At 44.5% G+C, this 25,721-nt stretch overlaps 1 protein-coding gene across 2 annotated transcripts in view; it reads left to right on the forward strand.

Moving 5' to 3' along the window:
- Nucleotides 1-311: 311 nt before the first annotated feature.
- LOC100984186 (zinc finger protein 700) overlaps nt 312-25,721 on the forward strand; it is a 31,245-nt gene continuing 5,835 nt past the window's right edge. The window contains exons 1-4 of one of the 2 annotated variants that reach the window (XM_034945042.3): nt 312-511; nt 22,108-22,234; nt 22,441-22,501; nt 23,203-25,698. In XM_034945042.3, coding sequence (XP_034800933.1) covers nt 449-511; nt 22,108-22,234; nt 22,441-22,501; nt 23,203-25,180 — 2,229 coding nt within the window. In that variant the 5' untranslated portion in view covers nt 312-448 and the 3' untranslated portion in view covers nt 25,181-25,698. Of the gene's footprint in view, nt 512-22,107; nt 22,235-22,440; nt 22,502-23,202; nt 25,699-25,721 lie in introns of those variants that run through there. The other variant, XR_010110835.1, reaches the window with a different exon arrangement.

Here is a 25,721-nt window from a genome sequence, read left to right on the forward strand (position 1 = left end):
GATGGCTCCTATGGACACTGAGTCTGAAATTCCCTGCACACTCCTGTGACCCCGTGCAGAACGAAGGAGCGGGGACAGTCCCTTGAATGAGGATGACGCTAGTGTTCTCTTCTATCAATAGCAAGTTTGGCTGAAATGCAAATATCCAATAACCAGAGTGCAGGAAGGAGCTCGCCCTTAGAGAAGCTGTGGCTAGAATCCGTCAGTCTGGCTCTGCGGGGCCTGATACCCAGGGCTTCAGCTGTCACTCAGAGGTGGGGGGCGGGACCTAGTATTTCATCCAATCAGAGGTGCTGGGGCGTGGCACTGCCCACAGTTCATCCGGAAATGGAGGGGGTCGCTTTCCTCACCTTCCTCGCTGCGCGGGCGGCGGTTGGTAACCGGTCAGTCCAGCCCGAGAGGGACCTGGTGCCTGTACCCAGGCTTCTGTCGCTCTGTCGCCTGCGCTATGCCCTGCTGTAGTCACAGGAGCTGTAGAGAGGACCCCGGGACATCTGAAAGCCGGGAAATGGTGCGTGTGCGGGACCAGATGTCGTGAGACGGGGGAGGGGCTGCCTGGAACAGGCGGGAACCGGCTGTGGCGGGACCCGGGCCTCCCTGTGGGCGACTCCGGGGTCTGGGACCGAGTCCTCCTTGAGCAGTTCGGCCCTCGGTCCCCATGGCCGCTGGACGGGGCTGGGCCGGCAGCCAGGACCCGGGCGTCCTGTCCCGTCCCTGCGCGGCGACTGCGGCCCCGGCCCCTGCCCCGGAGCCCTCTCTGGGCAGTTCCGCTCCCGCAGCCCCGCGTCTCCCCAGATTGTGCGGAAGCAACGGGAGGGTCATGGAGGCATCCTGACTCGGGTGTGGGGTTCGTGCGTGGGAGGAGCAGTGGTCTGTGGGGCCCCCAGTCCCCACTTTCTCCTGTTAAAAATTAAACTGAGGTACGTTAACAATTAAAGAGTTCGTTTGAGCAAACAGCGATTCACGAATGAGAAACACCCCGTCCTGGCTTGTGGTTTGTCAACGGAAAAAGCCAAACTATGTAAAATAAAGAAGTTTATTCAGAGCCGAATAGGAGAGCCGTTGGCCGAGGGAAACACAACCCCAAGCAGCCTGGAGTAAGTGGTCCCGAGGCAGCTCAAGACAGTTTGGTTTTATTCATTTCAGAGAGACAGGAATTGCAGGGAAAATGATGAATCAGTGCCTGAAAGGTGTAAGTTCCATTGGCAGAAAGGGTGGGACCTGTGGAAGGGGGGTTGGAAGGCACAGGTGGTTGAGGGATTCTGTAGGTGGCAGCTGGTTGAGAGTGTTGAATCTTTGTCTAAAGTTTGGAGGAGGTAGGAAGGAATGCTGAAGGAAGGGGGTCTGTTATCTGCCACTTGATTCCATCCCAGCCAGAAAACAGACCTGTTTCTCTAGATTTTATGAATTCTGAGGCGTGACTTTACTTTTGCCTTGCGTGGCCTTAGGTTTTGTTTGTAAGTTAGTATCTTCTTGCCACAAGGAGTCTGTTTTTCCATTCTGATGATATCTATTTTTACATGAATGTGTGGGAGAGGGTATAGGGAGACTGTCTCACCTCCCATCCTGTCATACAGAGGCACTCAATTTTCAGGGTTTTTTGGGGGTCCTGTTGGCCAAGAGCCGGTCACTTCACTTAGCTGGGAAGGTACTTTGTTTTTATTTGAGATGGAGTCTCCTTCTGTCGCCCAGACTGGAGTGCAATGGCCTGATCTCGGCTCACTGCAACCTCCACCTTCCAGGTTCAAGTGATTCTCCTGCCTCAGCCTCCTGAGTAGCTGGGATTGCAGGCATGCACCACTATGCCCTCCTAATTTTTGTATTTTTAGTAGAGATGGGGTTTCACCATGTTGGCCAGGCTGGTCTCGAACTCCTGACCTCAAGTGATCCACCCACCTCAGCCTCCCAAAGTGCTGGGATTACAGATGTGAGCCATCTCGCCGGGCCAGAGGTATGTTTTTATTTTTAGTTTACCAGTTTAGGGGTAGGCTTTTATAAGTTACGTGAGGAGACAAACCAGATAAATGCTTGATTGGTTGCAGAGATGCAGTTGCCTTATTTGGACTTGTCACTCCGAAATAATAGAAAGGTCAAGATTTCAGTTGGAAGAGTTTATTCAAGCGGAAAGATAGCAGTGGCCCATTTGGGAAAAACACAGACTCTAGGGAAATAGACTCAGTACTCCAAAATTGGAAGTTAAGTTCTTGCTTGTATTACCAGGAAAGGAGGTCCTGATCAGACCCCAGGAGAGTTCTTGAATCTCACACAGGAAGGAATTCAAGACGAGTCACAAAGTGCAGTGAGAAGAGAGTTTATTGAAAGCTACTCTGGGCCAGCATGATGGCTTAGGCCTGTAATCCAAGCACTTTGGGAGGCCAAGGTGGGAGGATAACTTGAGGTCAGGAGTTCGAGACCAGCCTGGGCAACATAGTGAAACCCCATCTCTTCCAAAACTAGCAAAAATTAGCCGGGTGTGGTGGCCTGCGCCTGTAGTCCCAGGTGCTCAGGAGGCTGATGTGAGAGAATCACTTGAACCCCGGAGGCAGAGGTTGCAGCCCAGCCGAGGATGTACCACTGCACTCCAGTGTGGGTAACAGAGTGAGACCCCATCTCAAAAACCAAAACAAACAGGAAAGAGGTCAAGACCAACCTGGCCAACACAGCGAGACCCTGTCTCTATTTAAATAAATAAATAAATAGAAAAGGAAAAAGAAAGAAAAAGCTTCTCTGTTTCAGAGTAGGGCATCCTCATACAGCAAGTGGAGGAACGTACTGTCTTTAAGTTTTTCTTATGTAGGGATCTTTTCTATGTAAAGAATAAACTACCTGTGCCTATGTGCATGTGGGCTGACAGCATCACAAAATTTATTACTCTGTTGATTTAAAGAAAACTATCCTTTACATTTTAGCACCCAAGTGCATTAAAACATAACTATAATTATCTTAAAAGCACATATTGTTATAGGTATTGGGACATCAGGACATTCTGTTGTTGTGGGAGTGTAAGGATACTTGCAGGCATCTTCAGGCTGTTTTCTTCATGGGAAACATTTTGTGATCATGGGTTGTGACTGACAAGGAGTGTTTCTTGTTAGTGTCAAGATGGAACTGAACTTAAATTGGTGTTACTCTGGCTCCCCTAGGCACCTGCTTCCCTAACACTTGTATAGGCAAAAGGCAAATAAATGTAACAGGATTATGTTTTCCATAGAAGGCTGATGTATGAGATACAACAATTTTTTTTTTTTTTTTTTGAGACAGTATCTTGCTCTGTGACCCAGCCTGGAGCAGTGGTGCGATGATGGCTTACTGCAGCCTTGACCTCCCCAGCTCAAGCACCTCCACCTCCCGAGTAGCTAAGACTACAATTGCCCACCAGCACACCTGGCTAATTTTTTTTTTACAGAGGTTAGGTCTCGTTATGTTGCCCAGGCTGGTCTCTGGCTCCTGGCCTCAAACAGTCCTGCTTCCTTGGCCTCCAAAAGTGCTGGGATTACAGATAGATATCAGCCACTGCACCTGGCTAAAAACTTAATTTGTAATGGTTTACTTTTTTCCCCCAGAGCTTGTTTTCTTTTCTTTCTAGCTGGTTTTTATTTCCTTTTCAATTTAAAAGAGTGAATTTAACATTCCATCTGAAGACAATCTGATAGCCATGAAATCTTTGTGTGAGAAAGTAGTCTCTGTAGTCTTACTACAGAGATCAGTAGTGAAGAGGGGCCTGGCAGGATGGCTCACACCTGTAACCCCAGCACTGTGGGAAGCCAAGGCAGGTGGATGGCTTGATCTTAAGAGTTCAAGACCAGCCTGGGCAACATATTGAGACCCCATCTCATTTGTGAAAAATCATATTAATATAAGTTAAAAAAAATAGTGGAGAGGGAAAGGGTCTTTCCTGTTTCCCTTCAGTCATTTACAACATTTTACAAAACGCTATAGGTAAGAAAGAAGGCGAATCTGTAATCAGGGAATGGAGGATTCCAGCTAGCTATGTGAAAGCTGTGTGTCAGGTGACTCAACCCCATGATCACATTGCTTCAAGATAATTTAAAGATCTACCAGCTTAAATATTTGAATTACTTTGTTGTTTTTGTTGTTTGTTTTGAGATAGGGTCTCACTCTGTCACCCAGGCTGGAGTGCAGGCGCGATCTCAGCTCACTGCAGCCTCCGCCTCCTGGGTTCAAGTAATTCTCCTGCCTCAGCCTCCCAAGTAGTTGGGATTACAGACATGTGCCACCACACTCAGCTGATTTTTGTATTTTTAGTAAAGACAGGGTTTTACCACACTGGCCAGGCTAGTCTCAACTCCTGTCCTCAAGTGATCCACCCACCTTGGCCTCCCAGAGTGGTGGGATTACGGGCGTGAACCACTGCGCCCGGCCTGACTTACTTGTTCAAACAGCCTATGTAGGTAGAAAATTTCTAGGTATGTAATTCCAAGGTAATAGGTAAATTGTGCTTGATTAAGCATGAATTTTATTTCCCTATAAATTAGTAATTTCTGAGAGTTGTATTTAAATTCGATTTCAGGGTCCTTAGGTAGGACCTTAGGACACTACACACAGTTCAGTCTCATTGCTTGTTATTTAAATTTTTCCACACTTTCCAGGGCAACTGGTTTCCCCTTATATTTTCCAAATACATGGGATGCCGGATCTCAAATCCTCCACCCTCATACCACAGCCTAACTCTTCAAGGGCTTGCAGTAAAATCTGTTTCTGAACATTTAACATGACAGGAAAGCAGAGAATAACCACTAGACATTTTCCTGAAAAATCCTTTCTGCCTCTCCTCCTTTTATCTTTCCTAGACACAGACACCTTATCAGGATGTCTTTGGGATGAGGTTCCTTTATGGAAACTTTGCAGGGTGATATGTCTTCAGTACACCCTCCTATCTTTTCCAGATTTTGAGTTTTAGAACTGCCTGTAGCTGACCCAAGACCCCCACAATTGCCATGTCTCTTGGAGGGTCTAGTGGGTATCTGTGCCTAGGGGAGTGGGGCCTCCCAAGAGAGCAGCTGAATGACTAGTGGTGGAGGAGATGCCTGGTATACTTTTCATCTAGATACCCAGTTCGTGGGTGCTCAGCTTCTCTCTCCTAACTTCAGTTTCCATTAATTGGAGACACATGGCCAATCAGCTAATTGGATGTTGCTATTGAGGAAAAACAGAAATGATTCCTGTCCTTTGGATTGTCTCAACTGTGAAGAGAGAAATATCCCAAAAGACAAGGAAAGGCCACCCCAACAAGGTTGTATTTAGCTGTCCTACAGGGAGGTGGTCACCAGAATGCAGTTGTGTAACAAATATATGTGAGTTGACCACATGGAGGAACTGGGAGGAGGTGTAGAACTGGAAACTCTGTTGAGTTTGAGTAAAGTTTTCTTCTGTTATGAGAATGTTAAATCCATAATCAAAATGCATGCTAAGGTAACATATCAATATAAGAACTCACTATAACCGGCAACTCTAGAATTAATTAAATTATTGTATATGGAGATGATGGGTAGTAGCTTGATTATTCTCCTGTAGATAACCATTTGTCCCTGCTTTTTCTGTTAAGTGTTCACCACTTGTATCATTGGCTGACAATACCTGGTTTGTCATAGTTTCACATTACCTTAAATAGATGCCCAGACTGGGTGCAGTGGCTCACGCCTGTAATACCAGCACTTTGGGAGGCTGAGACTGGCATATCACCTGAGGTCAGGAGTTTGAGACCAGCCTGACCAATATGGTGAAACTCCATCTCTATTAAAATTCAAAATTAGCCAAGCATAGTGGTGCATGGCTGTAATCCCAGCTACTCGGGAGGCTGAGGCAGGAGAATCACTTGAACCTGGGAGGTGAAGATTGCAGTGAGCCGAGATTGCGCCATTGCTCTCTAGCCAGGGCAACAAGAGCAAAATTCCGTCTCAAAAAAAAAAAAAAACAACATAGATGCCCTCGTTTCACAATTTGCTGTTTTCCATTGGTCTATCTTTCCATCTGTCTGTTAATACCACTTTCTCTTAATTAGTAGAGAGTACAAAGCTGCAGTGTGTAGTAGGGATAGTGCCTCTCTATCTTAGTCATCTTGGGCTGCTATATCAAATTACCATAGACTGGGTGACTTAAAGAATAAACATTTATTTCTGGCAGTTCTTGAGGTCATGAAGTCCATCTTCAGAGAGCTGGCAGATCTAGTGTCCAGCAAGGGCCCACTTCCTGGTTTGCAAATGATCGTCTTCTTGTGGTTTCTTCACATGACAGAGGAGAGGAAGCCGGCTCTCCTGTGTCTTCTTATAAGAGCACTAATCTCATTCAGAAAGGATTTACTCCTATGCTCTCATCTAATCCTAATTACTTCCCAGAGATGTCAACTTCTAATACTATATTGGGGGTAGGTTATTAATGTATGATTTTTTTGGATTGATGCAAATATTCATGCCATAACACCTCCCAACAATATTCTATAGAGGATCTTGTCTATTTTTAGTCATTGTCTTCTATTTCAGTTTTTAGAAGTACCTTTTTCTTAATTTGAGTGAGGGAAACAAACTGCATTGTAAATTTCATAAAATATACCTGTAGGCATATTTCAGAGAGGTTACATCATAGTGATACTTAATCTCCTTTTAAGGACACATGGCATTTTTCCATTTATCGCATTTTATACTGATGTTTTTCAGTATAAACTTTTTGCATAATAATCATTTTTTATCCTTCTTGAGACTTTTTTGGACTTCAAGAAAATTAGTTTTAAAATTAGTGGCCAGGCACGGTGGCTCGCGCCTATAATCCCAACACTTTAGGAGGTCAATGCATGCAGATAGCCTGAGTTCAGGAGTTCAAGATCACCCTGACGAGCATGGAGAAACCCCATCTCTACTAAAAACACAAAATTAGCCAGGCGTGGTGGCAGAGGCCTGTAATCTCAGCTACTCAGGAGGCTGAGGCAGGAGAATCGCTTGAACCTGGGAGGTGGAGGTTGCAGTGAGCCAAGATCCCAAGATCGTGCCATTGCACTTCAGCCCAGGCAACAAGAGTGAAACTTTGTCTCAAAAAAAAAAAAAAAGAAAGAAAATAAATTAGTCCAGCCTGGGCAACATGGCAAACCTTGCCTATACAAAAACTTACCTGGTCATGGTGATGTGCGCCTGTAGACCCAGCTACTCAGGAGACTGAGGTGGAAGGATCTGTTGAGCCTAGGAGTTCAAGGCTGCAGTGAGCTATGATTGCACCACTACACTCCAGCCTGGGTAACAGAACGAGACCCTGTTTCAAGAAAAAAGAAAAGACACAAAAAAATTAGTTTCAATATGCTATACTGTTGTAGCTGATAATTAAAATTCACTGAGATTTATTTCTGTATAGAGTGTGCATTCTAGAAACTAACTAAAAGTATTACATATGCACAAAATACATAAAAGAGTTGCACAATGAATCCAAATATTGATGGAGTCAGTACTGTGAATGATAACTGCCTTACTTTTCTTTATACTTCCCCAACCTGGGTACCCATCCACATCAGTGTATTTTATTTTTGCATGTTTTTTATGCAAACCAATATGTGAATTTTTTTTTTTTTTTTTTTTTTTGAGACAGAGTCTTGCCTTGTTGCCCAGGCTGGAGTGCAGTGGCGTGATCTCGGCTCACTGCAAGCTCCGCCTCCCGGGTTCACGCCATTCTCCTGTCTCAGCCTCCCAAGTAGCTGGGACTACAGGCACCCGCCACCCCGTCCGGCTAATTTTTTGTATTTTTAGTAGAGACGGGGTTTCACCGTGTTAGCCAGGATGATCTCAATATCCTGACCTCGTGATCTGCCTGCCTCAGCCTCCCAAAGTGCTGTGATTACAGGCGTGAGCCACTGCACCCGGCCAATATGTGATATTTTATATTGGATTTTATTTAAACTCAGTTATGAACCTTACATGGAATGATAGTTAATTCACTTTCTTATTTAGTTGATTTTATTATTTAGAACAGTGGTTGTTTACCCAAAACATTGAGCAGATAATCCAGAGTTCCCTCATTTTTCTTCCAAGCTCATAGTTCCCCCTATTTTAAACATCTTGACTGGCCAGGTGCTGTGCCTCATACCTGTAATTCTACCACTTAGAGAGGCTGAAATGGGAGGATAGCTTGGACTCAGGAGTTGGAGGCCAGCCTAGGCAACATAGCAAGGCCCTGTTTCAAAAAAAAAAAATGTTTTAAACCAAGGAAACCATATTGACTGTGTGTAGTGTATCCTATAATTGATGCAAGAATATATTACATGTGAACACAATGAAAATTGAAGAAGCCAATATTATTATTACCTAAAGTCCATCTTTTACGTGAAACTTCACTCTTTTTGTTCTGTGGTTTAAGACAACTACGTGTGTCATGTATCCACCATCACAGTCTTATACAGAAGCGTGTCACAGGCCTCAAAATCCCCTGTGCTCTTCCTAATCATAGCTCTCCCCTCCCTCTTCTGCCACCCCTATTTATCCCTGGCAACAAATGATAATGTTCCTGCCTCGGTTTTGCATTTTCCAGAATATTAAATACTTGGAATGATGCTGTAAGTGGCCATTTCAGACTTGCTTCCTCGATGTAAAAATATGCATTGAAGGTCTCTCGATACCTTTGTTGCTTGACAACTCATGTATTTTTTATTTTTATTTATCTAAAAAAAATTTTGTTTTTGAATGGTGTGAACCCAGGAGGCGGAGCTTGCAGTGAGCTGAGATCGCGCCACTGCACTCTAGCCTGGGCGACGGAGCAAGACTCCATCTCAGAAAAAAAAAAAAATTTGTTTTTGTTTTGTTAGAGACAGGGTCTCAAACACCCCAGCTCAGGTGATCCTCCCACCTCAGCTTCCCAAAGTGCTGGGATTCCACTTGTGAGCCATCATGTCCGGCCACTCATTTTCTTTCATCACTGAGTAACATTACGTTGGATGGGTGTTACCATAGTTTCTTTATTCACCTACTGAAAGGCTCATCTTGAGCCTGGTGTGATGCCTCATCCCTAAATTCCCAGCTACATGGGAGACGGAGGTGAGAAGATTGCTTGAGGCCAGGAGTTAGAGAACAGCCTGGTAGATACAGTGTGAGACCTCATCTATTTTTTTTTAAAAAAAGACTCACCTTGTTTGAGTCTAGTTTTTGGCAGTTATGAGTAAGGCTGCTAAAAACGTCTGTGGGAGGACTTTTGTGTGGACATCAGTTTTCAGTTCATTTGGGTCAGTATTGTAGGATTGAGACTACTGAATCAGTAAGACCATGCTTATTTTCTTCAGACCTCCGCAGACTGTCTTCCAAATTGGCTGTAGAATTTTCCATTCACATCGATAGTGAATGAGTGTTCACTGTCATTGGCATTAGGAAGTGTCAGTGTTTTGGATTTTAGCTACTGCACCAGGTATTTGCTGCTGCCTCATTGTTTTCTTTTTTTTCTTTTTTTCTTTGTTTGTTTGTTTGTTTGGAGATGCAGTTTCGCTTTTGTTTCCCAGGCTGGAGTGCAATGGCGCAATCTCAGCTCACTGCAGCCTCTGCCTCCCAGGTTCAAACGATTCTCCTGACTCAGCCTCTGGAGTGTCTGGGATTACAGGCGTGTGCTGCCTCTCCTGACCAATTTTTGTATTATTAGTAGAGATGAGGTTTTACCATGTTGGCCAGGCAGGTCTCAAACTTCTGACCTCAGGTCATCCACCTGCCTTGGCTTCCCAATGTGCTGGATTACAGGCGTGAGCCACTGCGCCTGGTCTGTTTTCATTTCGCTCTTTAATGACACGTGATGTAGAGCATCCTGTCATATGTTTGCCATAATTACAGTCTTTGGCCAGGTGCGGTGGCTCACGCCTGTAATCCCAGCACTTTGGGAGGCCAAGGCGGGCGGATCAGGAGGTCAGATCAAGACCATCCCGGCTAACACTGTGAAACCCCGTCTCTACTGAAAATAGAAAAAATTAGCCAGGCATGGTGGCGGGTGCCTATAGTCCCAGCTACTGGGAGGCTGAGGCAGGAGAATGGCATGAACCCGGGAGGCGGAGCTTGCAGTGGGCCGAGATCGCACCACTGCACTCCAGCCTGGGCGACAGAGCAAGACTCCGTCTCAAAAAAAAAAAAAAAAAAAATTACAGTCTTTGTGGGGAGGTATACTTGGAAAGATCTTGTTTTTTTTTTTTTTGAGACTGTGTCTGGCTCTGTTGCCCAGTCTGGAGTGCAGTGGTGTAATCTCGGCTCACTGCAACATCTGCCTCCCGGGTTCAAGTGATTCATCTGCCTCAGCCTCCAGAGTAGGTGGGATTATAGGCTTACACCACCAGGCCCAACTAATTTTTGTATTTTTAGTTGAGACTGGGTTTCACCATGTTAGGCTGATCTCGAACTCCTGACCTCGATGATCCACCCACCTCAGCCTCCCAAAGTGCTGGGATTATAGGCATGAGCCACCGTGCCTGGCTTTTTGCTTCTTTTTTGATTGGTTGGTTTTTTTCTTATAGAATTTTAGGACTTCTTCATACCTTTTGGATACCAGTCCATCACCAGATAGGCGTTCTGCAAATATTTTGTCCCAGTCTGTCACCTGTCTTTTTATTCTGTTAACAAAGTCATTTCCAAAACAGACAGTTTTACTTTGTTTGTTTTGTTTTTAAATTATACTTTAAGTTCTAGGGTACATGTGCACAACGTGCAGGTTTGATACATAGGTATAACATGTGCCGTGTTGGTTTGTTGCACCCATCAACTTGTCATTTACATTTGGTATTTCTCCTAAGGCTATCCTTCTCCTAGCCCTCCACCCCCTGACAGGCCCCGGTGTGTGATGTTCCCTGCCCTGTGTCCGAGTGGTCTCATTGTTCATTTCCCACCTATGAGTGAGAATATGCAGTGTTTGGTTTTCTGTTCTTGTGATAGTCTGCTGAGTATGATGATTTCCAATTTCATCCATGTCCCTGCAAAGGACATGAACTCATCCTTTTTTATGGCTGCGTAGTATTCCATGGTGTATATGTGCCACATTTTCTTAATCCAGTCTATCATTGGTGGACATTTGGGTTGGTTCCAAGTCTTTGCTGTTGTGAATAGTGAATATTGCTTTATAGTAGCATAATTTATAATCCTTAGGGTATATACCCAGTAGTGGGATTGCTGGGTCAAATGGTATTTCTAGTTCTAGATCCTTGAGGAATCGCCACACTGTCTTCCACAATGGTTGAACTAGTTTACAGTCCCACCAACAGTGTAAAAGTGTTCCTGTTTCTCCACATCCTCTCCAGCACATGTTGTTTCCTGACTTTTTAATGATTGCCATTCTAACTGGCGTGAGATGGTATCTCATTGTGGTTTTGATTTGCATTTCTCTGATGACCAGTGTTGATGAGCATTTTTTCATGTGTCTGTTGGCGGCATAGATGTCTTCTTTTGAGAAATGTCTGTTCATGTCCTTTGCCCACTTTTTGATGGGGTTGTTTGTTTTTTTCTTGTAAGTTTGTTTGAATTCCTTGTAGATTCTGGATATTAGTCGTTTGTTGGATGGGTAGATTGCAAAAATTTTCTCTCATTCTATAGGTTGCCTGTTCACTTTGATGGTAGTTTCTTTTGCTGTGCAGAAGCTCTTTAGTTTAATTAGATCCCATTTGTCAATTTTGGCTTCTGTTGCCATTGCTTTTGGTGTTTTAGTCATGAAGTCCTTGCCCATGCCTATGTCCTGAATGGTATTGCCTAGGTTTTCTTCTAGGGTTTTTATGGTTTTAGGTCTAACATTTAAGTCTTTAATCCATCTTGAATTAATTTTTGTGTAAGGTGTAAGGAAGGGATCCAGTTTCAGCTTTCTACATATGGCTAGCCAGTTTTCCCAGCACCATTTATTAAATAGGGAATCGTTTCCCCATTTGTTGTTTTTGTCAGGTTCGTCAAAGATCAGATGGTTGTATATGTGTGGTGTTATTTCTGAGGCCTCTGTTACGTTCCATTGGTCTATATATCTGTTTTGGTCCCAGTACTGACAGTTTTACTTTGAAGTCCAATTTATCGATTTTCTCATTCACAGATCATGCTTTTTGTGTTGTGTGTGAAACCTTATTGCCAAATCCAAGGTTGTCATGGTTTTCACAAGTGTTACGTTCTAGAAGTTGTGAGTTTTGCATTTTCCATTTAAGTAAATGATTCATTAGGAGGTAGTTTTGTAAAAGGTGAAGTTCTGTATCTAATTCATTTCTTTGCCTTTGCTAATCCAGGTGTTTCAGTACCATTTGTTGTATGCCACCATGTCTAATTATTTATTTATTTTATTACAGAGACGGGGTCTCCCTATGTTGCCCAGGCTGGTCTCGAACTGCTGGGCTCAAATGACCTGTCTGCCTTGGCCTCTGGTTTTGAATTTTTAATACATGTCTTTATAGTAGATTTTTCTTTTTTTCTTTTCTTTTTTTTTTTTTCTTTTTTTTTTTTTTTTTTTGAGACAGAGTCTTGCTCTGTCACCCAGGCTGGAGTGCAGTGGCGCCATCTTGGCTCACTGCAACCTCCACCTCCCAGGTTCAAGCCATTCTCCTGCCTCAGCCTCCCGAGTAACTGAGACTACAGGTGCCTACCACCACGCTTGGCTAATTTTTTGTATTTTTAGTACAGACGGGGTTTCACCATGTTAGCCAGGATGGTCTCGATCTCCTGACCTCGTGATCTGCCTGCCTCAGCCTCCCAAAGTGCTGGGATTACAAGTGTGAGCCACCACACCTGGCCTATAGATTTTTCTACGTTCCTTGTGCCTCTCTGTCATCTTATGGAATCTTCTCTTGTATAGTTCATTGAGTGTTTTTAATCATGAGGAGATATTAACCCATTTATGCTGGAGATTGCAATTTTTTGAATTGCAGATGTGTGAAAAATCAGACTTTGGCAATAACCTTGAACAGTAGGATATAAATAACTCCCACATGCTTAGCGTTCCAAAAATGGAACACTACTCATAAATGGGCTAAGGCTTGTCAGATGCCTTTTCTGCCTCTATTTATTCATTCTTGTCGTTTTTTGTTCGTTTGGAGACGGAGTCTCACTCTGTCATCCAGGCTGGAGTGCAGTGGCACGATCTTGGCTCACTGCAACCTCCATCTCCCAGGTTCAAATGATTCTCCTGCCTCAGCCTCCCAAGTAACAGGGACTACAGGTACACACCACCACACCTGGCTGATTTTTTTTTTAATATTATATTTTAAGTTCTAGGGTACATGTGCACAATGTGCAGGTTTGTCACACATGTATACATGTGACATGTTGGTGTGCTGCACCCATTAACTCGTTATTTCCTTTAGGTATATCTCCTTATGCTATCCCTCTCCCTTCCCCCCACCCCATGACAGGCCCCGGTGTGTGATGTTCCCCTCCCTGGGTCCAAGTGTTCTCATTGTTCAGTTCTCTCCTATGAGTGAGAATATGCGGTGTTTGGTTTTCTGTCCTTGAGATAGTTTGCTCAGAATAATGGTTTCCAGCTTCATCCATGTCCCTACGAAGGACATGAACTCATCCTTTTTTGTGGCTGCATAGTATTCCATGTGTATATGTGCCACATTTTCTTAATCTAGCCTATGACATCTGGGTTGGTTCCAAGTCTTTGCTATTGTGAATGGTGCCGCAATAAACATACATGTGCATGTGTCTTTATAGCAGCATGATTTATAATCCTTTGGGTATATACCCAGTAGTGGGATGGCTGGATCAAATGGTATTTCTAGTTCTAGATCCTTGAGGAATCACCACACTGTCTTCCACAATGGTTGAACTAGTTTACAGTCCCACCAACAGTGTAAAAGTGTTCCTGTTTCTCCACATCCTCTCCAGCACCTGTTGTTTCCTGACTTTTTAATGATTGCCATTCTAACTGGTGTGAGATGGTATCTCATTGTGGTTTTGATTTGCATTTCTCTGATGGCCAGTGATGATGAGCATTTTTTCATGTGTCTGTTGGCTGCATAAATGTCTTCTTTTGAGAAGTGTCTGTTCATATCCTTTGCCCACTTTTTGATGGGGTTGTTTGATTTTTTCTTGTAAATTTGTTTAAGTTCTTTGTAGATTCTGGATATTAGCCCTTTGTCAGATGGGTAGATTGTAAAAATTTTCTCCCATTCTATAGGTTGCCTGTTCATTCTGATGGTAGTTTCTTTTGCTGTGCAGAAGCTCTTTAGTTTAATTAGATCCCATTTGTCAATTTTGGCTTTTGTTGCCATTGCTTTTGGTGTTTTAGTCATGAAGTCCTTGCCCATGCCTATGTCCTGAATGGTATTGCCTAGGTTTTCTTCTAGGGTTTTTATGGTTTTAGGTCTAACATTTAAGTCTTTAATCCATCTTGAATTAATTTTTGTATAAGGCGTAAGGAAGGGATCCAGTTTCAGCTTTCTACATATGGCTAGCCAGTTTTCCCAGCACCATTTATTAAATAGGGAATCGTTTCCCCATTTGTTGTTTTTGTGAGGTTTGTCAAAGATCAGATGGTTGTATATGTATGGTATTATTTCTGAGGCCTCTGTTCTGTTCCATTGGTCTATATCTCTGTTTTGGTACCAGTACCATGCTGTTGCACCTGGCTAATTTTTGTATTTTTAGTAGAGATGGAGTTCCACCACGTTGGCCAGGCAGGTCTCAAACTGCTGACCTCCATAATTGCACCTGCCTTGGCCTCCTAAAGTACTGGAATTATAGGCATGAGTCACCACACCTGGCTGCTACCATGATTTATTATCATTACTTATTGGAAAACAAAACTTAAAACTTATCAGCTTAAGGAATTTTACACGTACACTTGAGATAGTTTGACAAATCTACATAAGTTCTGTAAGATAAATTCTATTGTATTTTGCTTATTGCAATTATCCTGAGGTTTCATGAATGTTGTAGTATGTAACAAGACTTTTTTTTTTTTTTTTTTTTTTTGAGACAGCAGGCTGGAGTTCAGTGGCACAACCTCGGCTCACCGCAGCCTCTGCCTTTCAGGTTCAAGCAATTCTCCTGTCTCAGCCTCCTGAGTAGCTGGGATTACAGGCATGTGCCACCACACCTGGCTAATTTTGTATTTTTAGTAGAGACAAGGTTTCTCCATGTTGGTCAGACTGGTCTCCAACTCCAACCTCAGGTGATCGACCTGCCTCAGCCTCCAAAAGTGCTGGGCTTATAGGCATGAACCACAGTGCCCAGCCAAGATGTTATTTTCTAAGTATAAATAATATTTCAATGTATTGTGTCTGGAATTGGTGGGTTCTTGGTGTCACTGACTTCAAGAATGAAGCCGTGAACCCTTGCGGTGAGTGTTACAGCTCTTAAGGTGGTGTGTCTGGAGTTTGTTCCTTCTGATGTTTGGATGTGTTCGGAGTTTCTTCCTTCTGGTGGGTTCGTGGTCTCGCTGGCTCAGGAGTGAAGCTGCAGACCTTCGTGGTGAGTGTTAACAGCTCTTAAGGCAGCGCGTCTGGAGTTCTTCGTTCCTCCTGGTGGGCTCGTGATCTCGCTGGCTTCAGGAGCGAAGCTGCAGACCTTTGCAGTGAGTGTTACAGCTCATAAAAGCAGCGTGGACCCAAAGAGTGGGCACTAGCAAGATTTATTGCAAAGAGCAAAAGAACAAAGCTTCCACAGTGTGGAAGGGGACCCGAGCGGGTTGCCACTGCTGGCTCAGGCAGCCTGCTTTTATTCTCTTATCTGGCCCCACCCACATCCTGCTGATTGGTCTGTTTTGACAGGGCGCTGATTGGTGCGTTTACAATCCCTGAGCTAGACACAAAGGTTCTCCACGTCCCCCCCAGATTAGCTAGATACAGAGTGTCGACATAAAGGTTCTCCAAGGCCCCACCAGAATAGCTAGATACAGAGTGTCGATTGGTGCATTCACAAACCCTGAGCTAGACACAGGGTGCTGATTGGTGTATTTGCAAACCTTGAGCTAGATACAGAGTGCCGATTGGTGTATTTACAATCCCTGAGCTAGACATAAAGGTTCTCCAAGGCCTCACCAGAGTAGCTAGATACAGAGTGTCGATTGGTGCATTCACAAACCCTGAGCTAGACACAGGGTGCTGATTGGTGTGTTTACAAACCTTAAGCTAGATACAGAGTGCCGATTGGTGCATTTACAATCCCTGGGCTAGACATAAAGGTTCTCCACGTCCCCACCAGACTCAGGAGCCCAGCTGGCTTCACCCAGTGGATCCCGCACCAGGGCTGCAGGTGGAGCTGCCTGCCAGTCCCACGCCATGTGCCCGCACTCCTCAGCCCTTGGGTGGTTGATGGGACTGGGCGCCGTGGAGCAGGGGGCGGCGCTCATCGGGGAGGCTCGGGCTGCACAGGAGCCCATGGAGGAGGTGGGAGACTCAGGCATGATGGGCTGCAGGTCCCGAGCCCTGCCCCGCGGGAAGGCAGCTAAGGCCGGGTGAGAAATCGAGCGCAGCGCCGGTGGGCTGGCACTGCTGGGGGACCCAGTACACCCTCTGCAGCCACTGGCCCAGGTGCTAAGCCCCTCATTGCCCAGGGCCAGCAGGGTCGGCCAGCTGCTCCGAGTGCGGGGCCGCCAAGCCCACGCCCACCCAGAACTCCAGCTGGCCCACAAGCGCCGCGCGCAGCCCCAGTTCCTGCTCGCGCCTCTCCCTCCACCCCTCCCTGCAAGCTGAGGGAGCCGGCTCCCGCCTTGGTCAGCCCAGAAAGGGGCTCCCACAGTGCAGCAGTGGGCTGAAGGGCTCCTCAAGTGCCGCCAAAGTGGGAGCCCAGGCAGGGGAGGCACCGAGAGCGAGCGAGGGCTGTGAGGACTGCCAGCATGCTGTCACCTCTCAGTATGTATATACTTACCACATTTCGTTTATCCATTCAGCCGTCAGTGGATATGTGGGTGGCTGCATTGCTCATTACTGCCACCCCAGGAAGGTTGTATAGTAGTTGAATCTGTGCTTATTACACCCTGGTATCTCTTAGGAGTTTCTCGTTTGGCCTCTTGTGTACTTAGGGTGCCAGGTTTTGCTTAGGAATGTCCCCTTTCCTTTGCCCTTCTTACCAGCATCTATCTAGCTGCATTCTGACAGGATAACTGCGAAGTGAATGATTCCTGGGCATCATAATGGATGTTTCTTTCTACTTAGGTGTTTCCCCTCCTCTCTGCTTATATCTAGCATGCCTGTTTTGGGTGGTCCCTGGGGGTGTGGGCTTTCCCCTGGACTTCCCCTCCTGCTCTTGGCTAGCTATCTGCCTTCTCTAACAATGTCATCAAAGATTACACTTTGGGAGCAGGCATTTTCAAGGAAACACAGCCTCAGGACTGCTAATGTTAACTTTTTTCTGCATATTAATTCATAGTACTCTGTTATGACAGGTGCTACAGACCCACAGTCCAAAGAGACATTAGGGACAGCCCAGGCAGCTCGTTTTTCTCCCTGGATTTGTAGCAGGACAAGCCGCAGACAAAACCTCTCAGACACTGGGTTAGAGAAGGAAGTGGCTTTATTCGGCCAGGAGCGTTAGCAGACTTGCGTCTTAAAAACTGAGCTCCCAGAGAGAGAGAAATTCCTGCCCCTTTTAAAGGCTTACACGGGGATCCACATGAAAGGATCATGATCAATTAAACAAGGATGGGGTGTGTAATTGGGGCTGCATGCATCGGTAACAGGACAGAGCAGAACAGAAAGACTTTCACAGTGCTTTCTCATACAATGTCTGGAATCTATAGATAATACAAGTGGTTAGGTCAGGAGTTGATTTTTAACTACCAGGCCTGGGGTGTGGCACCGGGCTGTCTGACTATTGATCTCATTTCTGCCTTCCTTTAACTTTTGCTTCCTCTTTCTTGTTCTGAGGTATGAGACAATAAGAGAGGTGGTCTCCTTCCTTATTCCCCCCTTTGAGAATCTCACTTATTAATGGGAGTTCTCACTTTCATCCTTACTACCTAGGTCTTCCTGCAAGACAGATCAATAGTGGTTAATGTAATACACTTGTGCTGAAACATTTTGGTGGACCAAGGTAGTGACAAAGCTTCTCATTATTTGAAGGAACACAGGTAGCAAGCAGGGGAGTAACAAGCAGGTTTCTATTATTATTATTATTTCTATTATAAGTGTTTTAAATCCTCCTAGTGCTGGAAACCATTTTCCAAATACAGATTTAGGATTAAACCCATGCCAAAGCTGTACAGGCACATGTGCCAACTTTGTTATGTCCTTAACTATGTTTTTGACTACTTGCCCTTGATTATTTATATGCAGACAGCAATTGGTTAGGTTAAATTTTCCATAGACCCCTCCTTTAGCTGCTAGCAAGTAGTCTAGGGCCAGTCTATTTTGATAGATAGCATTTTTCATCTGGGTTTCTTACCAGGCTAAAACAGTTAAAGCTCTGCCAGTTTTAGTAGTGATTATTTCTAAGATAGCTTGTAACCATATGATCCGGTTGAGCATGTAAATGGGGATTTCTTTTTTTTCTGTTTTAGCTATTTTTTTTACTTCTATTACCTAGAAAAGAACTAGTTTTTTAATCTTATTTCAAAGACTGTGATCATGGGAGGCTCAGATGGGTTATGGTACACATCAGGTCGGGCATTTCCTGGGTTACACACTTTGTACTGAGTGGTGTTATACAGGCAAGTTCCTTTTAAAGTTCCTAGGCATTCATAATAACTAGAAAACAGAAAGATTGTTTTAACTTGTTGCCCTATCTCAGTAACCTGATGAATACACTGGGAACAATCTTCCATGTGGGGAAAATCAGTTGAAGTCCTTATTCTACAAGTCCAAATTTTAAGGAGTATAAGTCCCATGATGAGTTTCCTCATGCTTTGGCCGCACATAGACCAGTCAGCTTCCAGGTGTGACAGGAGCAGGGCTTGTCGTCTTTTTCAGAGTCACTTTGCAGGGGTTTTCCAGGCTTGGTCCTGCCTCCCAGGAGCTGCAGGTTTTACACGACTGTGGTGGATCCAGGCCGGGATTCCCTCTACCTTCACGGTGGTGTGAGTGGTCTGTGGTCCCTTCCACCATGGGCACAAGGGGGCTACATTCCAGTCCTTGATCCACACTCTATTACCTGGGGAGAAAGGGTGAACTGGGGAGAATAAGCTAATGGGGCGTTACTCGTTTACCCAGGCTGAGATTGTTCATGTAATTTTTCGTAAGGCCTGTAGCTGTCGCTGTAACTTAATTTCACCTAATTCTCAGGGAGTGCCTGGAAGTCCCCATAGTATGGGAGGAGGGCTATGATATAATATTTCATAAGGGGAATATCCTGTTTTTCTAGAAGGGGTAAATTTAATCTTAAATAATACCACAGGGAGAGCTTGTACACACTTTAATCCTGTTTCTTGACACACTTTCCCTAAACTATTTTTGATAGTCCAATTCATCCACTCCACCTTTCCGGAACTCTGAGGTTGGTAGGCAGCATGCAGTATCCATGTGATCCCCAATACCTTTGCTGTCTTCTGTACCAAGTCAGCCACAAACGCCGGCCTGTTATCTGAGCCAATTCGTAAGGGCAGTTCAAACCTAGAAATAAGATCTTGAAGAAGCACACGGGTTACTTCACCAGCTTTCTCAGTTCACGTTGGATAAGCTTCCACCCACCCAGAGTATGTACACACAAGAACTAGTAAATACTTGTTATCTTCACATTTTGGCATTTCTGTGAAGTCTACCTGCAGATCTTCAAAGGGGGCTGCTCCATAAGCTTGTATGCTGGCAGGGACGGTTGGACCCTGCCTTGCATTGTGTTGTTGGCAGGTAATACATCGCTGTGCCACTGTTTCAGCAAGGGCTGATAAATGTGAGATGTAGAAGTACCGGCTTAACAACTTTTGAAGTGACTCCTGGCCTAGATGGGTGGTTTTATGCACAGCCAGTATGACTGTGGCTCCCAGCAGCTGTGGCACAGCTACTCTCCCATCCAGTAACCAGATCCATCCTTCTTCCATCACCTGTCCTCCCTCTGCCTGGAGAAAGTCCTTTTCTTCTTTAGAATAAGTGGGTACAAGGTAGGCCACTGGCCTTGGCCAGGGCCCCACAGTCTGGGTTAGAACTCCAACTGCCATTTTTTTCTTTTTCTGACACAGTGTAAAAGGCTTTGTCAGATTAGGTAGCCCCAGGGCTGGGACTGACATAAGTTTTTCCTTTAACTCATGAAAGGCTCACTGTTGTTGGGATTCCCATTCAAAAGGTTCCCAGCACCCCTCTTTGTGACCCCATATAGAGGTTTGGCCAGTACTGCAAAGTTTGGGATCCACAGTCTGCAGAACCCTACTGCTCCTAAGAATTCTCTCACCTGCCTTCTGGTTTTAGGTTGCAATAGGCTGCAGATGACCTGCTTTCTTTCTGAGCTTGATTGACCAAGCGCAAGTCCTGTACTGGCCTGTAGTTCTTGGTCCCTGGCTTGGGAACAGGCAGGAGGGTAGTGTTCCATGGAGACTGGCAAAGGACTATAATTCCAAAGGCTCTCAGGTGCTTGAGGTGGACCTGGATTCCTTCAAGAGCTTCTCTAGGGAACCGGGTACTGTTTTTGCCTGACCGGCTGGGCCCCAGGCTTAACTTCTGTAGGTACGGGGGTTTGGTTGACTGCCAGCCCTGAAGGGTTGTCTTCTGCCCACACCTTTGACCACCACTTAGCCAGAGCTGGTCTTATCTCTTGACCTGGCTCGGTTAAGAAAAGTCTTCATTCCTCCTCCTGGGGGACAGTAAGGGCCATGATGACTCCCTTTCCGGGTAACTTTAGCTGTAAAAGAGCTGTGCTTTGTAAGAGAGATGGTGGCTCTCAGCTTGCTAAGCAAGTCCCTTCCCAGCAAGGGCAAGGAGAAGTCCGGCATGTACAAGAACTGGTGAATTACTTCATGTACCCCTACAGTACAAGTCCAGGGCAAGCAGAAAGCTTGTTTTGCCGAGACTCCTGTGGCTTCGATTATATCAATAGTCTTTTTGGATAAGGGGGTGACCGGGGTGGTTACTACTGAATATTCAGCACCAGTATCGACAAGAAACTCAATGTCCTTGTCCCTGACTGTCATCCTGACCATGGGCTCGTTAGGGGCACCTGAGCCCGGTCCCCCTTAATCCAGTAGCCCTTCTGCCAGATTAAACAAGGCCCTTTCGTCCTTGCCTGAGACCTCTGGCTTAGAGCCATTTTGTTTCTTCTTTAACTGGGGGCACTTGTCTTTCCAGTCTTAGATCGTAAATGAGCTGCCAAGGGAGGGGTTTCTCCCACAGCTTCACATTCTCTCTTGTCTGCTCTGGGTGGTCTAGGGGTGTATCTGTCCAGAGGAGGCACAGGTGCTGTGGGCTCAGGAGTGGGGAGTCTCTCTTCTAGGTAAGGACAGGGGGCATTGCTGTGCCATTTCCTGCCATGGGTCCTCTGACATTGGGTCAGATAGAACTTTAGGAGCTGACTTCCCTTGGCGGGTGGGGAGAGATCCCTCATTGGCTATCTGTCCCTTTGCCACTAACACTGCTGCTGCCTGTCCTCTCAACCACTGTGGGGGGTCTAAAACCAGCTGTAACTAAGTGTCTGTGTACAGGAACTTGTCTGGATACCCTGGCTTACAGGTAATCTTGTGCCATACTTTTGAAATAAGGGACCTATCCAGGCTTCCTTCTGATGGCCAACCCACCTCTAATGCTGGCCAGTCTGTCTCACACAAAGTTCTAAGTTTTCCTGGTGTTATAGTAACTCCATAGTCTCCCTTAAATCCCTTTTTGAAATTTTTTATAACATAGTTCCTAGTGGGGTGGGCTTACTTTGTGTCTGACCCATTTTTCTTTCGAGACAAGACAACACTCACACTACAAGAGGGAAAGGGTAAAGGTCACTCACGTGTGGTGGTACATGCCTATAATCCCAGCTACTCGGGAGGCTGAGGCAGGAGAATCGCTTGAACCCCGGTGGTGAGCCAATATCACGCCATTGTACGCCAGCCTGGGCAACAAGAGCGAAACTCTGTCTCAAAAAATAAATAAATAAATAAATTGCTTTATGGAAGAAAGTAAGTATAGGTGGAGAGAAAGGGATCTGATAACCGAAGCAGGGAATAAATGTTTGGAGTCCACAGCATCCTGAGAACTTCTTGGGAATAGAGTCTAGGCCTCCAGTGCTGTCACTCTCACCCATCTTCCTCTACACATGTGAGATGTTTCAGGACCCAGTGGCCTTTGAGGATGTGGCTGTGAACTTCACCCAGGAAGAGTGGACATTGCTGGATATTTCCCAGAAGAATCTCTTCAGGGAAGTGATGCTGGAAACTTTCAGGAACCTGACCTCTATAGGTAAGGATGACAATGTTCCTTCCCTCAGTGCATTAGCAAACCAGTGTTTCTAGCTCATGAATGCTGTTGAGTGATTTTGAACATAGACAGGAAATACTTTGATGAATAAATGAGGCATGGCTGCAGTAAATCATGGGCACAGAATCTAATAATTTTTTCACAATTTTATACTGCTTCAGGACTATTTTTCTGTGTCTGTATTTTAGGAAAAAAATGGAGCGACCAGAACATTGAATATGAGTACCAAAACCCCAGAAGAAGCTTCAGGTAATTTGCATTTCCAAGAGAAAGCAGTGTCTCTCTGCACAATCTTAGAATATGAGAATATGTTGAAGAGAAGTAAAACAAAGAACTAAATCCAGCATCAAACTCATTTCTTCTTAGAATATTTTCTCAAAAAACATATATTTAAACGTGACTGAGGCTGAGGGCTCACTCCTGTAATCCCAATCCTTTGAGAAGTGGAGATAGGAGGATAGCTTGAGGCCATCAGTTCAAGAACAGCCTGTGCAACATAACGAGACCACATATCAACAACAGCAAAAAATTAGCTGGGCATTGTGGTATGTATGCATCGGTAGTCCCAGCTACTCAGGAGGCGAAGGCAGGAGGATCACTCGAGACTTCAGGAGTTAAAGGCTGCAGTAAGCTATGATGATATCACTGTACTCCAGCATGGGCAACAGGACAAGAACTGGACTCAAAAGAAAAATGACATACAGTATTTAGTAATTGTAAAATAGTTTACATGGGAATACTATTAAGAAGCCCCTTATGAATATTTTTTTAAACAAAAGGTATGGCTGGGTCATCTTGTAGAACATGTCCAGTCACCTTCAAACGATTCAGACAGGGCAGAAAGCCTACACTTTGATGGACAGTGTTAAAAATGCAAGTGCAATACTTGTTGATTAATATAGAAGTACTTGTAAACAAATCCTTCATGATGTGCTTCTCATGTTTTACAGGAGTCTCATAGAAGAGAAAGTCAATGAAATTAAAGAAGACAGTCATCGTGGAGAAACTTTTACCCAGGTTCTAGATGACAGACTGAACTTCCAGGAGAAGAAAGCTTCTCCTGAAGTAAAATCATGTGACAGCTTTGTGTGTGCAGAAGTTGGCATAGGTAACTCGTCTTTTAATATGAACATCAGAGGTGACACTGGACACAAGGCATGTGAGTATCAGGAATATGGACCAAAGCCATATAAGTGTCAACAACCTAAAAATAAGAAAGCCTTCAGGTATCGCCCCTCCATTAGAACACAAGAAAGGGATCACACTGGAGAGAAACCCTATGCTTGTAAAGTCTGTGGAAAAACCTTTATTTTCCATTCAAGCGTTCGAAGACACATGGTAATGCACAGTGGGGATGGAACTTATAAATGTAAATTTTGTGGGAAAGCCTTCCATTCTTTCAGTTTATATCTTATCCATGAAAGAACTCACACTGGAGAGAAACCATATGAATGTAAACAATGTGGTAAATCCTTTACTTATTCTGCTACCCTTCAAATACATGAAAGAACTCACACTGGGGAGAAGCCCTATGAATGTAGCAAATGTGATAAAGCATTTCATAGTTCTAGTTCCTATCACAGACATGAAAGAAGTCACATGGGAGAGAAGCCTTATCAATGCAAAGAATGTGGAAAAGCATTTGCATATACCAGTTCTCTTCGTAGACATGAAAGGACCCACTCTGGGAAAAAACCGTATGAATGTAAGCAATATGGGGAAGGCTTATCCTATCTTATAAGTTTTCAAACACACATAAGAATGAACTCTGGAGAAAGACCTTATAAATGTAAGATATGTGGGAAAGGCTTTTATTCTGCCAAGTCATTTCAAACACATGAAAAAACTCACACTGGAGAGAAACGCTATAAATGCAAGCAATGTGGTAAAGCCTTCAATCTTTCCAGTTCCTTTCGATATCATGAAAGGATTCACACTGGAGAGAAACCCTATGAGTGTAAGCAGTGTGGGAAAGCCTTCAGATCTGCCTCACAGCTTCGAGTGCACGGTGGGACTCACACTGGAGAGAAACCCTATGAATGTAAGGAATGTGGGAAAGCCTTCAGATCTACCTCACACCTTCGAGTGCATGGTAGGACTCATACTGGAGAGAAACCCTATGAATGTAAGGAATGTGGGAAAGCCTTCAGATATGTGAAGCACCTTCAAATTCATGAAAGGACAGAAAAACACATAAGAATGCCCTCTGGAGAAAGACCTTATAAATGTAGTATATGTGAGAAAGGCTTTTATTCTGCCAAGTCATTTCAAACACATGAAAAAACTCACACTGGAGAGAAACCCTATGAATGCAACCAATGTGGTAAAGCCTTCAGATGTTGCAATTCCCTTCGATATCATGAAAGGACTCACACTGGAGAGAAACCCTATGAGTGTAAGCAATGTGGGAAAGCCTTCAGATCTGCCTCACACCTTCGAATGCATGAAAGGACTCACACTGGAGAGAAACCCTATGAGTGTAAGCAATGTGGGAAAGCCTTCAGTTGTGCCTCAAACCTTCGAAAGCATGGTAGGACTCACACTGGAGAGAAACCCTATGAGTGTAAGCAATGTGGGAAAGCCTTCAGATCTGCCTCAAACCTTCAGATGCATGAAAGGACTCACACTGGAGAGAAACCCTATGAATGTAAGGAATGCGAAAAAGCATTCTGTAAATTCTCTTCTTTTCAAATACATGAAAGGAAGCACAGAGGAGAGAAGCCCTATGAATGTAAGCATTGTGGGAATGGATTCACATCTGCCAAGATTCTTCAAATACATGCAAGAACACACATTGGAGAGAAACACTATGAATGTAAGGAATGTGGAAAAGCATTCAATTATTTTTCTTCCTTGCATATACACGCAAGGACTCATATGGGAGAGAAGCCATATCAATGTAAGGATTGTGGGAAAGCATTCAGCTAGCCTGGTTCCTTTTATGGACATGAATAGACTCACACTGGAAGGAAGCGCTATGAATGCAAGCAATGTGGCAAAACTTTCACATTTTCCAGTTTTTTTCAATATCATGAAAGGACTCACACTGGGGAGAAACCCTATCAATGTATAAGCAGTGTGGGAAAGCCTTCATTCCTTTTACTTCTTTTCAATGTCATGAAAGGACTCACACGGGAGAGAAACCCTATGAGTGTATTCTAGTTCCGTTTGATATCATGAAAGGACTTACACTGGAGTGAAACCCTATGAATGTAAGCAATGTGGGAAAGCCTTCAGATGTGCCTCGCACCTTCAACGGCATGGAAGGGTTCACACTTGGGAGAAACTCTATGAATGTAAGCAGTATGGGAAAGCCTTCAGATCTGCCAAGATTCTTTGAATACAGATAATTAATGTAAACAATTAACTTTATCATAAGTATACTAACATGTTATTCTTTTTAAATAAGAAGGTATAATAAAATATCCCATTGGTTTTATGTATTAGATCAAGCTTATAATGTTACATT

The sequence above is a fragment of the Pan paniscus genome, chromosome 20, assembly GCF_029289425.2.
Source record: "Pan paniscus chromosome 20, NHGRI_mPanPan1-v2.0_pri, whole genome shotgun sequence".
Taxonomy (NCBI): domain Eukaryota; kingdom Metazoa; phylum Chordata; class Mammalia; order Primates; family Hominidae; genus Pan; species Pan paniscus.